Source organism: Alternaria novae-zelandiae (assembly GCF_023758075.1).
Source record: "Alternaria novae-zelandiae strain BMP 2774 chromosome Unknown scaffold_2, whole genome shotgun sequence".
Taxonomy (NCBI): Eukaryota; Fungi; Ascomycota; class Dothideomycetes; order Pleosporales; family Pleosporaceae; genus Alternaria; species Alternaria novae-zelandiae.
This window is the reverse complement of record NW_026056962.1, coordinates 1230501-1245427: the sequence shown is the minus strand read 5'-3', so window position 1 is coordinate 1245427 and position 14927 is coordinate 1230501. Positions and strand designations below refer to the sequence as shown.

Below are 14927 nucleotides of genomic sequence, written 5' to 3'. Positions count from 1 at the left end.
ACCCGTCCATCGACGTGGTTGGCCAAGAGACCCTGGATCCCGGTGCGCATCCGCCTTACCTTTTGCATACCCACTCCGTTCCCTGTACAACCCGCTGCGGCCGCTTACGCCGCAACTCGCGACTACGCTTTGCGCGGCAAATGTCACGGCCACATTACGTGAGCTCTTCTCGAACACAACGCGAGGTAAATTTCTGATCATTTTGACAGACTAACATCCAGCCAGTATGCACGAGCGACCATGGCACTATGTGCATATGGCTACGAGACACATTTCCTTTGCCAGCGGGTATATCCATACTCAAACTCCGTGACCATCGGCCCACACGACGACAACAACACCGACAAATGCCAACACATTAACGCCATATTCCAGGGGTATTTCAAGTCCGCTGCACATTCAATGCTGTCTGTCCGCGCTCTGGGTCCGTCATTTTGATGATCTTGACATCGGACGTTTGCGTGACGTTACTCATCGACTGTGGAGTGATGAAGATGAACTGTCGCCCAATCGAGCGTCGAGCAGCCTGGATGATCATATGCATACTCCTTTCGCGGTTGACGCTGTCCATGAAGACGTCGAATTCGTCGAGACAGCGGATAGGCGAGCCCATTGCATCCCACAGGGAGAGGAGAAGACACACGGTAGAGTACGACTTCTCACCTCCCGAGAGGGTCTTTGTCTGTCTGCCGTCTCCGCTTCGCTCCATGATATCCGGTTGAACCTGATGGAATTAGCGCCTTGTGCGAGTCAAACTGATGTCCAGACTTACATGAATGTCAAGAAGAGCCTTCTTGTGGTCGATGCTCAGTGTACCTCTGAACTTGCGCTCGCTCAACAGATAGTTGAACGTGACTCGCGCCCGAACAGAGATGCCAGATCTGAATTGCTTCCACCGGTTGCGTCGGTTGTCAAGCGTAGTGATGAGTTGCTGCGCCGGATCAGTAAGAATCATTATGATACGTGTAACCAAACTTACGTTGCGTAGACTTCTGATGTCTTCAAACTCCTTCATTGCATCGTGGTGCTTCTGCTTCGCTTCAGTTGCCGCCCGCGTAAGGTCCAGCTGTGATCCACCGAGCTCCCGTTCAGCCTCTTCCCTGGTTTTCGCCATTTGAACCATTCTCCGCTGTAGGTCATCGGAAGTTGAATTAGGGGGGACAAACACACGCTCACATATGCTCGTCGCACCCTCAGTTACTTCGGCGAGGCTTTGTTGCGACTCCAAGAGCTCTTCTTGCCAGTTCTTCTTTACTTTTTCAGCTTCGGCAACCTGCTCGATGGCTTCGTTCTTTTTCTGGAGCTCTTCTTGTCGTGTGCCCTGAAGAGTTCGAACTGTCACGTGCGCCTTGTCGAGCCGGGACCGGAGATCAGCAACAAGCTTCTGTGCAGCTTCCATCTCCTGCTTGTTCGCCCTATTCTCGTCGTTGAGTCCGATCCTTTGCGTCACCGCATCTTCGTAGACATTCATGACGTTCTTCAACTCTTCTTGAGCTTCCGCAAGCTCTGACTCCCGCACTTGGATAGCTGCTTCGTCGGGAGTTGCTTTCTCCAGTTCGAACTCAAGTCTTTCCAATTCCTTGGAAGCAGTTTGGGAAGCAAGTCTCAGATGTTTCTTCTGGCGTTCGTGGTCCTGTAACTGAGCCTTGCATTTGTTGACCTCATCATGCCGCTCACTGGACTGCTGCTGCAAGGTCTCAAGTTGTCCCCTGGCCTGGGACAGATTCTTCTCTTCTAGTCTGTGTATGCTATTAGCGAATGATCTGATATTGAAGCGCTATACGCACTGGATTCGAGTATCTTTGTCCACCTGCATACGCAGAGCTCCGGTATACGGTGCGATCGGACTGTTGTTGATACCTCCGCCACTGTTGTAGACGAAGACACGACCTTTGGTTGTGTCGCCATCCGCAAAGGTAAAACACATCTTGACGTTCGTAGTAGGCGGCCCGCGGTTGAACATAAACTGAGCGCCTTCGTCCATGTTCTCAATGAGCACGGTTTGCTCGATTGACTGGTTGATGATGAGCTGATTTCGAACAAGATCGTCGTCAAACTACGTGCCAGTTAGTGAAATACTTCTGTGTCGTGGATGTAAAAGGCATGTCTACCGTAAGTGCCTTCATCCATGTGGTAAGATTTTCTGCGGGCTCATTGCCATCGGTGTTTATAGGCGTCCTCTTGCCAATGTATATCGGGGCAGACCTGACATCGTTAGCGTTGTTGATTAAGCAGAAAGATGGCGCGCACCAGCCAACCCTTTTCATAAGGGCTGATAGTATATTCTGGTCTGGCTTGCTAGTGACGACGAAGGCGTTCAGCGTTTGACCAAATTGCTTTTCAAGAATTCCACCCCAATCCTGCAAGCGCAGCTTCACATGACGGCCCATGGGTCCAACTGGTTTCTCCCGGAATCTGTGCTCGGACTCGATCGCGCGGAGTAGCTCGCTCAGCCTTTGGCGATTTTGATACCCATCGTCCCAATTACTCTGACCTCTTTGCATTCTTGCGATGGATTCCCGTATACGTGAAACTTCTTTTTGAGCGTCCTCTACTTTTCGATCTGCTTCGTTCTGCTCCTTTTGAGCTGTCGCCAGTTGGTCTTGTAGCGCTGCAAGCCCAGTATCATGGCCCTCGAATGCTAACCTGGCAGTCTCGTACTTGACCTTGGCGTCATCACGTTCTCGAATCTTTTCTGCGTGGCGGCCGTTGTCTGCTTCAGCCTGTCGTTGTCGGTACTGCGCAATCTCTGCTTCCAACTTGTGCACATTCTTTTCCCTTTCCTTCACTTCACCTTGTGCAATCCGTTCATCAGCTAGTAGCACCACGAGTCTTCCCTTGACTTCCTGGAACTTTGCTTTAGCATCAAGTGCCTTTTGCTCTGCTGGCTCCATCTCAGTCGTGAGATCGGTGACGTTTTGTTTGGCGGCTTCGTGGGCCTGATCCGCCAGCTCGTAGGCCTTTCCTGCATCTTCTACACGTTGTTGTAAGGTTTGTATGATTCTCTCGGTGTCTGCGAGTCCGTTCTCATTGTGCGCAACATCATCTTCGTGTTCACGAACCGTGGCCCATGCTGCTTGTCGAGCAAATTCCGTTTCCTTATCTCGCATCGTCTGTAAGCTTGCCGCTTTTCTGGCTTTCTTCTCCAGTGCTTCCATTTCGCGCCTTAGAGTCGCGAGGTCGACTTCTTTGACCTCGGCTTTCGTGTTCATGACTTCCAAAGATTGTTCGATCTGCTGATAGTCTCTGTTCAAGTTCTCCAGCTGCGTGCCCTGGAGAAAGAACTTGTACTTGTCTTTTGGCGTGGAGTGGTTCAGAAACTGTCTTGCCATGTCCTGTGTCAGGACGTTCATCGGGTTGTCAATTTGCATGGAGAAGGCGTCTAGGATGTCTTCGAGCTCCGCTTTCTTGTTGGTGACGAGTTTGTTGTTCACGTTCTTGAGCTTGAAGCCTGAAGTTCCGGATCTGCTGAAGTGTCGTTCCACGATGATCGAGTCGCCGTACTGCGCGGGCTTGTAAGCGAGTGGCCCTTGGTTCTTGATCTTGACAGTCACGGAGGCATGATCTTTGCCCTCCTTGATAAGGCTTTTGAGATTTTGGGCACGATTTGTGGCGGTAGCCTTTCCGCCCAGACAGATTGTGAGGGCAGTGAGCACGGCGCTCTTTCCGCTGCCGTTATGTCCGATGATGAAGTTGATCAGAGGCCCCAGGGTTACTGTCAAATGTTCATGGCACATGAAGTTGATGCACTGGATTTCTTCGATAATCCCAGAATCCGTCGCGACGTTTTCCCTGTCTGCAGTTGCCCGATGCTCTTTCTGCACCTGTTGTGTCGCCCGTATTTCTCGTTCGCGCATGTGTTCGCCTTCGTCATCGGAGGAATCGCTGCCGCTGGCTGCATTGGAACGCTCGTCGTCCGAAGACTGATCGCTGCCCTCGGATTCAGATTGACGGGGTCGCTTGTTCTGGGCGATGTTAGCATGCGTGCTGTTGGCTTCGGGGCGTTTGACATACGCGACTGTTACTGCCTGAGCCGTTGGGATCAAGCCCATCTGTGAGAGCGCGAGAGCGCTTTCCAGACATGACTGCGACCACAAGCCAGAGGATCGACAGGCGCGGGTAGGCTGGAGGTACGGTTGCAGGTGGAGTTTGCGAGTGAGGTAATTGTGAACGCGCTCCTTCCCCGCTGAGCCGTTCAGGAACCGCGCTAGCGTCCGTGCATGCCCAGGTGGCCAGCGGATTCACCCCCACGGTACCATCACGGCCAACAGCTCTCATTGATTTTGAGGGGAAGGAATCATCGAATTGAAAACCGAAAAGCGTGAGAGAAGACACAGGCGACGCTTTTGGATCGTTGTTTGATCATAGCCTGAGAAGACCTTTGACTTCACTGCGGATTTGTGCTGACACGTGACACCGCGTCGACGCGCGCGATCTAGGAACTGCCTCAGTGTCCACGGGTAGCTACTCTCGTCCCGACCAATTCCAGGCGATTTCGCATCGCCATGGTCTTGCGACAGTCCATATTATTCGCATGTAAGACTCAAGAAGAATTTGTGCAGTCGGATTGCACTACCACGGCCTGTTGGCAGCAGTGAAAATACGACCACGGTGCACGTTGGCTAGCATCCCCGCACACCACGATTTGATTTCCCTGCATGCCATTGATCACAGTTCTGTCTTGTCTGATTGTATTTCGTCTATACTTAAAAGTCGCCAATGCCGCTTCACGTGTTCCGAAGATGGGTATATCGAGTGTTAGTACTGCGACCGCTCACTACTATGCAAGATCAAAACTCCGCTATGCAAAACGTCATCCAAATCGCGCTGTTCCAGCGCTCCAAAATCTACATGACGACCTGTTGGAGGTTAGCAAACAATTCTTGGTGCATGCCGGACGTGCAACTTACACAATCGCCCTCCTTGGGTGCCTGCCCTATGCCCATTTCATCAAATGTCTTGGGACCCTTGCCTGCCGCCGAGGAAGCCGATGAGGCTGGCTTAGGCGGTGTAGGTGTGGCCGGCTTGTTCGCTTGTACTGGCGCAGGCTTCGGAGGTGGCTGCTGCTGTTGCAACGTCTGCACCCTGTTAGGCTTGGGCATGTTGTCGTATCCGCTGGGACGTCCTGATGAGCCCGGCCGTGAGGAGGGCCGAGAGCCTTGCCCTGGCGTAGTAGTCGAGGGCCTGTCCATTCTCGAAGAGGTTCTACTCTCTTGGCCCGGTTGAACGGTAGATGGACGGGTATGCTGGCGAGGCTCGAGAGGTGCAACGTACCCGATATCGGGCAGAGTGGGCGCTTTCTTAAGTGGCGCCCCCTGTTGTTTCTGCAGCTTGTTACGTCCATCTGGTGCACTGTATCCGATATCTGGAGGCTGCGTGGTTGATGGACGGGGTTGCGCTTCCGGGCGCTGAGCACTCGGCCCTCCAGGTTGTCTGTAGCTTGCAGGTCCTCCTTGTGGCAGCGGCGCGCCACGGCCACCACTTGAAGGACGGCCGCCACGCCCTGGGCCCATATTATCTACGCTCGTGTGAGGGCGCATTGGCATCGGCCCCATATCATAACCTGGCCCGGGGTTTGGGCGCGGGCTGCCGCGGCCGTAGGGATCGTTTGGAGGGTAGACGTTGGGATTGATGTTGAACGCTGAGGACACAGGTCGAGTACTAGAAGCTCTCACCTCTGGCGCAAATCCGCCCGCGATACCTGGCCGTTGGGGGCTCAGCCGAGGAGGCCCATTGTCCATAGGATATGGCGCTGCTGTGGAAGGACGATCATAGGGTGCCGCCATGGGCGCGTTTGAGATCATTGGAGGCTGGTCAGACATGGGGTATGGCGTTGTACTATCGCCCCTGGCTGGCAGTCGGCCACCTGGGGAGCTGTCACCGTAATCGGAAGGGCTGATGTCGTTGATCGACGGCATGGGAGCGTGTGACTTCTGCAGTCTCGCCGGTCGCTGACCTCGCATGGAGCCGTGCTTTGACTTGATCATGTTGATGGCAACGTTCTCATGGTCCTTCTTCGATAGTGTCCGCGACAACTTGGAGATGCTCTCTATACGCGCAGACGCGTCTTTGTTGCCGTTCTTCTCGGCCTTGTCGTACCATTCGAGCGCTTTGTCCAGGTTGACAGGTGTGTTCATGCCGATCTCATGGAAGTACCCCATGGCGAACTCGGCAGTCGCAAGGCCGGCTGCGGCGGCACGTTGTGCGTATTGGTATGCCAACTCTTCGTTCTTGTTGAACTCTCCCTCGTGTCCGCAGAGGAACCACTTGCTGATAGCCATATCTGCCTCAGGCTCACCCTGCCTAGATGCGAGCGCGTTGTAGTGCAGCGAAAGGGTAGGATTGAACTCACAGCCTAGACTGCAAAGCTCGTACGCAGAACCCATTTTCAGCTGAGCCTTTGCGAATCCGAGGTAGGCAGCTTTCTCGATGTTCTGTCTTGCACCCTTTTCGTCGTAGGGCAGAAACATTTCCGGTACGTTGATCTGAGGCAGCTCTCGCGCCTGCAGCATGCCCAGCACGTAGGCACCCTGCGGCGCATTCTCATCCGCAGTAGCCGCAGCCTGCTTGATGAGATGCACTCCCCTCGCAAAGTCCTGTGGTTGTCCGTGCTGTCCGAGTAGCGTCATCATACCAAGGCGGTAGTTGGAGGCCGAGTCGCCTTGTTCCGCGCCGGCTTTGTAGTTCTGCAGAGCCTTGATCGGATCGTTCGACTGCTCGAACTGCATGCCCATCCGGTATTCTGCCCGCGCATATCCCTTTGCAGCCGCGCGGGAGTAGCACCTGAAGGCCTCCTTCTTGTCTGCGCGCATGCCAAACTTGCCAAACTCCAGCCACATGCCCCGCATGAAGGTCGCCTTTGGATGGCCCTGGTCGGCCAGGAAGGTGACTACGTTCATGGCATCGAGCCGCAGCTGGTGCTCGACCTGTGGCGTTGCCGGCCTCGCGCCCTGGATCTCTGAAATGCGCTGCTCGTGCAGCTGCGCGGCGTCTACGTACTGCAGCGCGTCTTGGGCCCATGCCAGCTGCATCTCCGGGTCGTTGGAGTTGAGCACGGGCAGGCGCGCATTCTCCAAGACGGCCTCTTTCTCATCGTCGGACGGCGGCACGTTCGGGGGCTTGTTGGGGAGCTTGGGGAAGGGCGAGAAGTTGGGCGAGTCGTGGCTCTGGGCGAACTGGTTGTAGTCGTGCGACGGCTGCTGCTGGACCGACTGGGGCTGCACGTTGGGGGGCTGGCGGAAGGCAGAGGAGATGCTCGCTTGCCGGGCGGGCCATTGGTCGTTGTGGACGGGCAGCTCGTTCTGGTAGCTCGCCTGCCGCGGCGGGAAGTTGGGGTGCTGTGACTGATTGTAGCTCTGCATGGGGGACATGGCGCCGTTGGTACCACGAGGGCCGTTGGCTTCCAACTCCAGATGCGCGATGTTTTCCTGCATGTTCTCGGGCACTTCGGGCATGATCCTACCGCCAAACCTACGTCAGCCGCAATTTCAGGGCATGCACATGGCGATGGGCTAGAACGAACCGCTGAGGCGCAGGCGAGATGACTTCAGGCGAAGGAGCCGGCATATAGTAGTCATCGAAGCCTCCTGGCACAAAAGTAGCCCCCAGCTTGGGCTGGCCTTGGTGGTAGCTCATTGTCGTGGTGCGATAGGGTATGCGCTGCGGTGCTCAGATATAAGCGTCAGCCGTTGTCCAAGGGAAGCCGTCTTCGATGCACGTTGCCGCCTGGCCCCAGGGACCGTTCCGCGCAGCCCTCATCGAGGCCGCCATGCATGCCGAATGACGCGTGGAGCAGGAAATGAACGTACCTTAACTTGGTGGGGTATGGCCCTGAGTCGCCGTCGCTAAGTGCAGACTCGCCGGCAACCCTTGCGATCTGTCGGATATCGTATACGAGAGAGCGGGCGATCCTCGTAGTCGTATATGGTGCAACTATCTCGCCGGGCGCGGTTGTACAGACAGTCAGGAGTGGCGGCGGTGCAGGTTTGAGGGGGGAAAGAATAAGTCCAGGGAGAGATTCGAAACGACCGACGAGTCCGTTTGCTGAAACAGGCGCTGGAGAGTCGTGTAGTCCTAGGGTTCTGCCGTGTGTGAAAGGTGCGTTGTTTGACGTCAATGGCCGAGTGAGTTCCTCAGGCTTGCACACATGTGCACTCTAAGGGTCACAAGAACAGGAGCGAAGGATCCCGAAGGTGGTGACCGGCATCATTAACGATGTCGCCCCCCTTCCTGTCCTTCACAGTTACTATAAATGTTTCGACACACGTCTCGGAAATCAGCCTCCGAGTTCCCACCACTGCGCCATTCACTCAGAGGCTGTGCAGTGACGTTGGCGTTACTCGAACCACCACTTTCAGCCTGTGTAGACGGATCCGCGCAGGCCACATCCCGGATCTAGCGGCAGGGTAAGAAGACCGTTGCGGAGATGAATATCAAGAGGCCACGTACTCGGGCCCAAGAATGGCTTGCGCGGCTGCGTGCATTCTTGTGGACTATCTGAGCTTCAACCACATATCTACTATCACGGCACGCGGTTTCTCACGTAGTATGAATTGCTTTCTTGCTGGGTCATTCGTAATTCAACTTCTTCGTGACAAGGTGAAGACTAGATCGCGTGGACACAGTGGCGAGGCGACTGCTGTCTACATGACTGGAAGAAAACCACAAGGCGGTAAATATCGCTTCCTGCTCGAAGCACCCGCGATGGTGAAGTATGCAAGCAAGGAACCCGGCGCGACATCTAGTGAACCATGACATCCGCACCAGGCTGTTGCTGCTGCGGGGCACCTCCTGGCTGTTGTTGGGCTGGCTTGTCACCGCTGGCAGCGCCCGCCTCACCCTCGTCCATCTCCATGTCGTCATCTCCGCCCTCCTCACCCTCTTCCTCCTCATCGTCTTCTGAGTCCTCGATGTCGATCTCCTCGCTGCCGGCCTCGGACTCAGCGTCGTCGTCAGCGGCGGGGCCTGCAGTGTCCTCGGCACCTGCCATGGCGGCATCCTCACCCTCGGCGGCGACACCTTCACCCTCAGCCTCTTCGGCCTCCTCCTCTTCCTCTTCCTCGATACCGTATTGGTCGCCGTCGGCGTTGAGGTCGGCCTCTGGCTGCTCAGGGGGGAACTCGGGGGGTGCAGACTCGTCGGAGTCCCTGAATGGGTTAGCACTGCCAGAATAGCACCAGTGTCTGTAGCTGCGTACCACTTGATGGCGAAGCGCGTGACTCGCGGCTTCTCTGCCAGGATCTGCCTCTGCACCTTCTCAATGACGGGCTTGGTAGGCGGGTCCAGTGCCAGCGCCTCGTCTGTGTACTCGTTGTTTACGTAGTATCCAACACGCACAAACTCGCGCTCATCGTAGCTGCAGCTGAGCAGGATGACTGTGACACCGATGATCTCGCTGTTGGGGATGCGCGTGAGGTTGGGTGCATCGGCCTTGAACTGGAACTTGTTGACGCCAATGGGGAGGGGGCCGACGAGGACAGAGTCGAGTTCTTGATCATACTCGTTTCTGCGGGGCATTGATCAGACGTGTTCACGAGCAGGAGCGGCAGTGGACTTACGAGGTCGCAGAGCCAACGTAGGTCAATTTCCACTCGAGATCTGAATTGTCGTTAGTCACCGAGACTTTTCTTGATGTTGAGCGCACCTACCCTTCTGTAGTTGCTCGAGACACTCAAAGGTGATCTCAAACTCGTACGGCTCGTCGAAGCGCGCGGGGTTGTTCTTGACCTCCACACCGAGAAGCGACACGACAGACATTTTGAAAGCGGAAGTGATGAAGCGAGAATAAAGGCAGGTGAGACGGTCGGTATGGACAATGTGGTGGGATTGAGAATCGAGAGGCGTGCGTGGTGGGGACTCTGCAAAAGGCGGCAGGAAAAGGTGTTTGTTATGGAAGCGGTGAGGACGTGCGTTAGATAGATCGCGGCGGCAACGATCAGTGGATCTTTGTCCTAGGCTGTCGCGGGTCGCGTCCAACTAAAAGCGTGACCAGGCGTTACGCGTTCGCGTCAGAGCCGTGTCCTACATATCTTCCACGCCTGAAGAGAAACCGGAATTACCCACCAGGCATCGCATCGCTCCGTGCTTTGTTCCAGGCCTATCATGTACTGATGCTGCGATGATTCTCGCGTCTGAGTAGTCTTGATACGTACATAGGTAGCGAGACGGATCCAGTCGACTGCATTAGCTTCACCCCAGGGCTGCATCCAGGAACGTCGCAGCTACGGTCGAGGCTATCTTCAGCATTTGGAAAAGGGTCAGTCTCCCCCTGATTTAGTGAGCGGTTGCTCGCCAAGTATGAAGCCATGCTACCAGGCCACATGTCACAATCAGGCGTTGTGTTCAGGCCAGAGGCATTTGAAAGTGTCGCAATGTGCCGATATTAGTACTTGCTAGACTCCAAGGAACGAATTGTCGCGCAAAAGCCTCTGCTTCTTCTCTACACTCATGTAAGATAGGTTTGGCCAGACAATGACTAGGGTAATGACGCTGACAAAGACTGATCCGCCGTAGTCGATGCATCACGGAAGCGCTAAAGCGGGGCGGGCACCTGGGCAGTCCTGCTAGGTCGTAAGCAAGCAGCCACCACGTTTCCTTCCAAAAGTCGTGGAGACGTCTTGAGTTCATGCAAGCAGGGCATCAACTTCATGTGCACGTCCTCTGACGAAACTTGGCACGAAACGTAGCTTGGTATCTACGTGGCTGGCGTCTTACGCCTGAACCATCCTAAACTTCCGAAGCATACCTACCTAGGTAGGTACCATTCCGGAGTCCAGCATCCCTAAAATCCCAATAAAGTGGAGACCGGGGAAGTGAGTAACGTATTGCATGCCCTGTTCGATCCTTCATGTACCGTGTCGCTAATCGCTGCGCAGAGACACTGCATCGGATCTTACGTCCGTAAGGGTTCAGGCTTTCCACTACCAAGCTTCAACAGCATCTCAGTCATGTCGAGTCCATCATTGTCGAACCAGAACGGGTCTCAAGCTTCCCCACCAGTTGAAGCCGATAAGAGGACACAGCAGCCTGCACCGCGCGTTCGCCGCAGGAATCGACTCATTACTTCTTGTCTCGAATGTCGCCGGCGGAAGTTGAAGTGCGACAAAGGCCACCCATGTACACATTGCACCAAAAACACGCGACAATGCGTTTTCATTGCCTCCGGACTTGATGCAAATGCTCAGGCAAAGCTAGCCGAGGTTAAAGAGCAGATGGGTCGTTTGGAGAGGAGCCTTGAAGAAGATGTTGCGCGCAAGACAGAAATAAACTTGAGAAATACTGCAAGCTTTTCTAGGGTTGGTACACTCCCTGGTCAAGAACAGTCAAGCGACCAAGAAGACGACGAGGACACTAAGGATCTCCGGCCGACACATCTCGTTACTGAAGATGCAGCTTACTATGAGCCTGACGACGATGTCAACGACGACATGGTCGATCTGGGCTTTCGAATGGGCAGAGTTCGCATCACAGAACGCATTGGAGGACTTGTTCGTCCAAGATTGTCGGATGAGGTGAGTCTCCACGTGTTTAGCATGTCGGATCAAACTGACACCTTCCTCGTAGCTTGCTACAACGCTTAAAGAGTTACCAGATCGCGAAACTCCGTCTCTGTCTGCCATCGAGGAAGACGCCGTAAACTGGTTAGCACCCACACAAGACTATGTCGCTCCATCTTCAAACTTTATGTTGGCGTCCGGAATCGACCAAACCGCTCTTGAGTCCCATCTGCCTGCTCGGGTCGTGGTTGATAAACTACTCTCTCAGTATTGGGTCGCGGTGCATACCATAGCCCGGACCGTACACCGCCCTTCATTCGAGCGACAGTATCAGAACTTCTGGATCAGAGTCAACATGGGCATGGAGCCTCGCGCATCTTTCCAAGCAGTGCTCTTTGCGGCTTTGCTAAACTCAGTCGTTTCAATGACCGATGACATGGTGCAAGTCGAGTTTGGTGTTGAAAAGCAAACCATGATAGACAGCTTCAGGGAAGGGACGGAGGCAGCGCTTGCGCGAGCCAACTTCCTACGCACTACAAAACTGGAGACAATTCAGGCTTTCGTGATGTACCTCGTAAGTCTGCCGTCCTAAAGCGCGTACACGACAATTTACCCTAGTCGTGACCGTTGACTTCACCAGACTTTGCTAATAACTTCCTATAGATTCCGCTATGTCGCAACGAAGTATCTCGCGCCCACTCTGCACTAACTGGGTCACTTATTCGCTTGGCTGAATGTATGGGTTTGCACCGGGACCCGACGACCTACAGCTCCTCGCCGGTTGAGATCCAAGTACGGCGCCTCATATGGTACCAAATATGTTTCCTGGATCTACGTACTTGCGAAGCTGTTGGCCCACGTCCGCAAATCCGGCTCGACGACTATGACACTCGCTTTCCGCTGAACATTGACGATGTTGATCTCGACCGTGCTGAGCGTGGTGAGGGCGGGATAGACGTCAGTAAAGATCGCAATCACTTCACCGACATGACTATCAGCCTCATGCGATTTGAAGGATACGAGATGCATCGCTTCCTTTGGACCGAGCGTCCAAAATTGGATCGCAAACGCGCTGACGGGAAGAGCGAAGTCACAATCACTTCGCTTCTGTCGCGTGTTCAGTCATTCCAAGCGGCTATGGAAAAGAAGTATCTCCCCATGCTGTCCAAGACAGAGCTATTACACGTTCTAGCGTCGGAGCTATACGGCATCGTCTCGAACCGCTTGTATATTTCCATCTTACAGAAGTACATTACTTCTGCTCGCAGCCGAATGCCGGAGCGATTACGACAATTGACACTAAGCGCAGCGACCATGATTCTGGAACATGGCATGGCAATCGAGCAGCATCCAGTGCTATCCTCCTGGGCATGGATCGTCGGTGCTCTCCATCAACACCACTGCGCGCTTCTTCTCGTAAGCGAGATTTACGTAGCAAACCCGGAACCAGCAATGGAGCAGCGAATATGGAAATGTCTAGACTACTCGTTCAATCTGCCCACTGGACTATCCAACGTTGAGAAAACGAGAATGGTTTTGGAAGAGCTCGTCGGCAAGACGAAAGCCTACTCTGCCTTGAAAAGAGTTCGTGTTCCTGCCGACATGCCGCAAGCAGGCCTGGAGCCTCGACAACGCGTACAGAGGAAGGAGGGTGGACTTGATGGAAGCACGCAGTCGGAGCCGAGTACTTCTGGTCCACTTTCGCATTTACTGAACGGCAACGCAAACCTGCAAAATCTCGTACCGCCTTCGCCATCACCACCACGGACTTCTCGGGTTCAGTCCACGTTAGTACCCAGGCTCAACACGTTTCCTGGTGCTATGCCGACTGTAGACTGGGGTACCATCGACATGCCAGCGACAGTATCTGTTGCAACCTACGACGTCATTCCTGGGAATAGTCCAGGCAATCTGATGCCGACCACCGCACAGCAAGGTGAAAGTAGTAATAGTAGCCCGAACTCTACCATGTACGAGGGTGGAATGGCAGCTGGTTCTAACGGTAACACTGCGATGGACGCTATCAACGACATCGATTGGGTAAGTAACACTCTCGCCCCACCACACACTGGCATTGCTAACCATGATGTAGAATGATATCGAGGAGATGTTCGGTGATGCTGAGATGGGGGCGGGCAATATGCTTATCCCGCCTTTCGCATTTCCGTCTTTCTCAGCTTCGAATCTGCAGTGGCCGGCTTCGGGTCGAATGCAGTAACCTCATCTGGTACTATAAGCACCAATATCAACTCCGTTGTCGTATCACGCATTAGTCCATAAATCATTGGTGACAGCTCGTCATACCCGTTTCAGTGTTCAGTGGTGGTTTGCTGTTGCAGATAAGGGTTTAGTACGTTGTATTTAGCACCAACTATCTACTCTTTCACATACGACCACAAGCATTCCTCCATCCTTCCTTTCATTCCAATCGTAACTTCTCAGTCGCTTTTGATCCCACGAGCTGATATACTCAGCACCGGCCCGTGTTAGGGTCAGACCTACAATTAGACGTTGTTAGCTGTTTTCGTCCGTGCAAAGCTAACTGTGTGTATACAAAAACTTACCGGAAAATCCAGTCAGCAGTAACTTTCTCGCCGCCGGCTTGGCAGCCGTTAACCTCGTCGGTCAGTCGCTTAATGCAGTCTTCTTTGTTGAGGGTCAAGCCGCCTCGGCCTTGCCAACCCACAGCGAAATCAAACTTGATGCCCGCGGACGGGCAATTGGCGCAAGCGTACTTGGTGTCGCCCTGATTGAAATAGCCTGCGAGCCTACCGCTGTTACAAAGGTCCCTGATAGCACCCCTAGCCGCGTCTTTGCAGGCTTCAGTGGCCCATTTCTGGCCGCTGTCGGGAAAGCAGCGGGCTATAATGACGGTGGCCGAAGTCAAGATAACGAGGGGTATAGAGGTCTTCATTGTGAAAATCGTGATTGGAGAAGAGTCTGGATTGAATATTGTAGGGTGATGACTCGAGGCTTGACGGCGTTTGGAAGCTTGGCTCTTTTACGGGTCGATCGGTAACGACTACAACGAAAGTCGCTCTCTTTGGAAGTGACTGGCTAAAACGGTCTTGGAAATGTGTTCCGTGCAATTGCTATATAGACTAACCTTAAATTAGCACAGGGTGGACAAAGCGCAGAGTGACTCCACAATGTCGGAAAACTTGGTGTGTCATCTTGCAGGGAAGCGTCTTTCAGTGAGAGAAAATGATTCCATTGCATTGAATTCAAGATGCCTGTGATTTGTTTGATTACGGCGGTTGTTCCGTTACAAGTGGATGGGGATTACCTACTTAGTGAACTATCTAACTTAGGACGACTGATGATCCACTACTTCTAACCAGCTTCTCCAGAAGAAATGATTCTTTACAAAGGCCTTGTGCGCGAGTATTACATCAATCACAAGCACACCGCGCTCCCTGGATTCATCTGACA

At 53.9% G+C, this 14927-nt stretch overlaps 4 protein-coding genes across 4 annotated transcripts; 1 reads left to right on the top strand and 3 right to left on the bottom strand.

Annotated features, from left to right (window-relative positions):
* Positions 1 to 382: 382 nt before the first annotated feature.
* Positions 383 to 7635, bottom strand: J4E88_001427 (uncharacterized protein; the record flags this gene model as incomplete). Its single annotated transcript, XM_049395096.1, has 7 exons — positions 383 to 724; positions 773 to 931; positions 980 to 1739; positions 1788 to 2056; positions 2112 to 3965; positions 4911 to 7458; positions 7523 to 7635. The coding sequence occupies 7 exons, from the start codon at positions 7633 to 7635 to the stop codon at positions 383 to 385; spliced, it is 6045 nt and encodes a 2014-aa protein (XP_049258960.1).
* A 1105-nt stretch (positions 7636 to 8740) lies between these two features.
* On the bottom strand, positions 8741 to 9756 carry ASF1 (Histone chaperone asf1; the record flags this gene model as incomplete). The annotated part of the gene is made up of 4 exons (XM_049395095.1): positions 8741 to 9146; positions 9197 to 9505; positions 9558 to 9597; positions 9648 to 9756. The coding sequence occupies 4 exons, from the start codon at positions 9754 to 9756 to the stop codon at positions 8741 to 8743; spliced, it is 864 nt and encodes a 287-aa protein (XP_049258959.1).
* A 1387-nt stretch (positions 9757 to 11143) lies between these two features.
* J4E88_001425 (uncharacterized protein) lies at positions 11144 to 13713 on the top strand (the record flags this gene model as incomplete). The annotated part of the gene is made up of 5 exons (XM_049395094.1): positions 11144 to 11147; positions 11194 to 11510; positions 11563 to 12069; positions 12159 to 13535; positions 13588 to 13713. 5 exons carry the CDS (start codon positions 11144 to 11146, stop codon positions 13711 to 13713), a joined length of 2331 nt encoding a protein of 776 aa, XP_049258958.1.
* Positions 13714 to 13965: 252 nt separating this feature from the next.
* J4E88_001424 (uncharacterized protein) lies at positions 13966 to 14409 on the bottom strand (the record flags this gene model as incomplete). Its single annotated transcript, XM_049395093.1, has 2 exons — positions 13966 to 13993; positions 14060 to 14409. 2 exons carry the CDS (start codon positions 14407 to 14409, stop codon positions 13966 to 13968), a joined length of 378 nt encoding a protein of 125 aa, XP_049258957.1.
* Between the last annotated feature and the right edge of the window lie 518 nt (positions 14410 to 14927).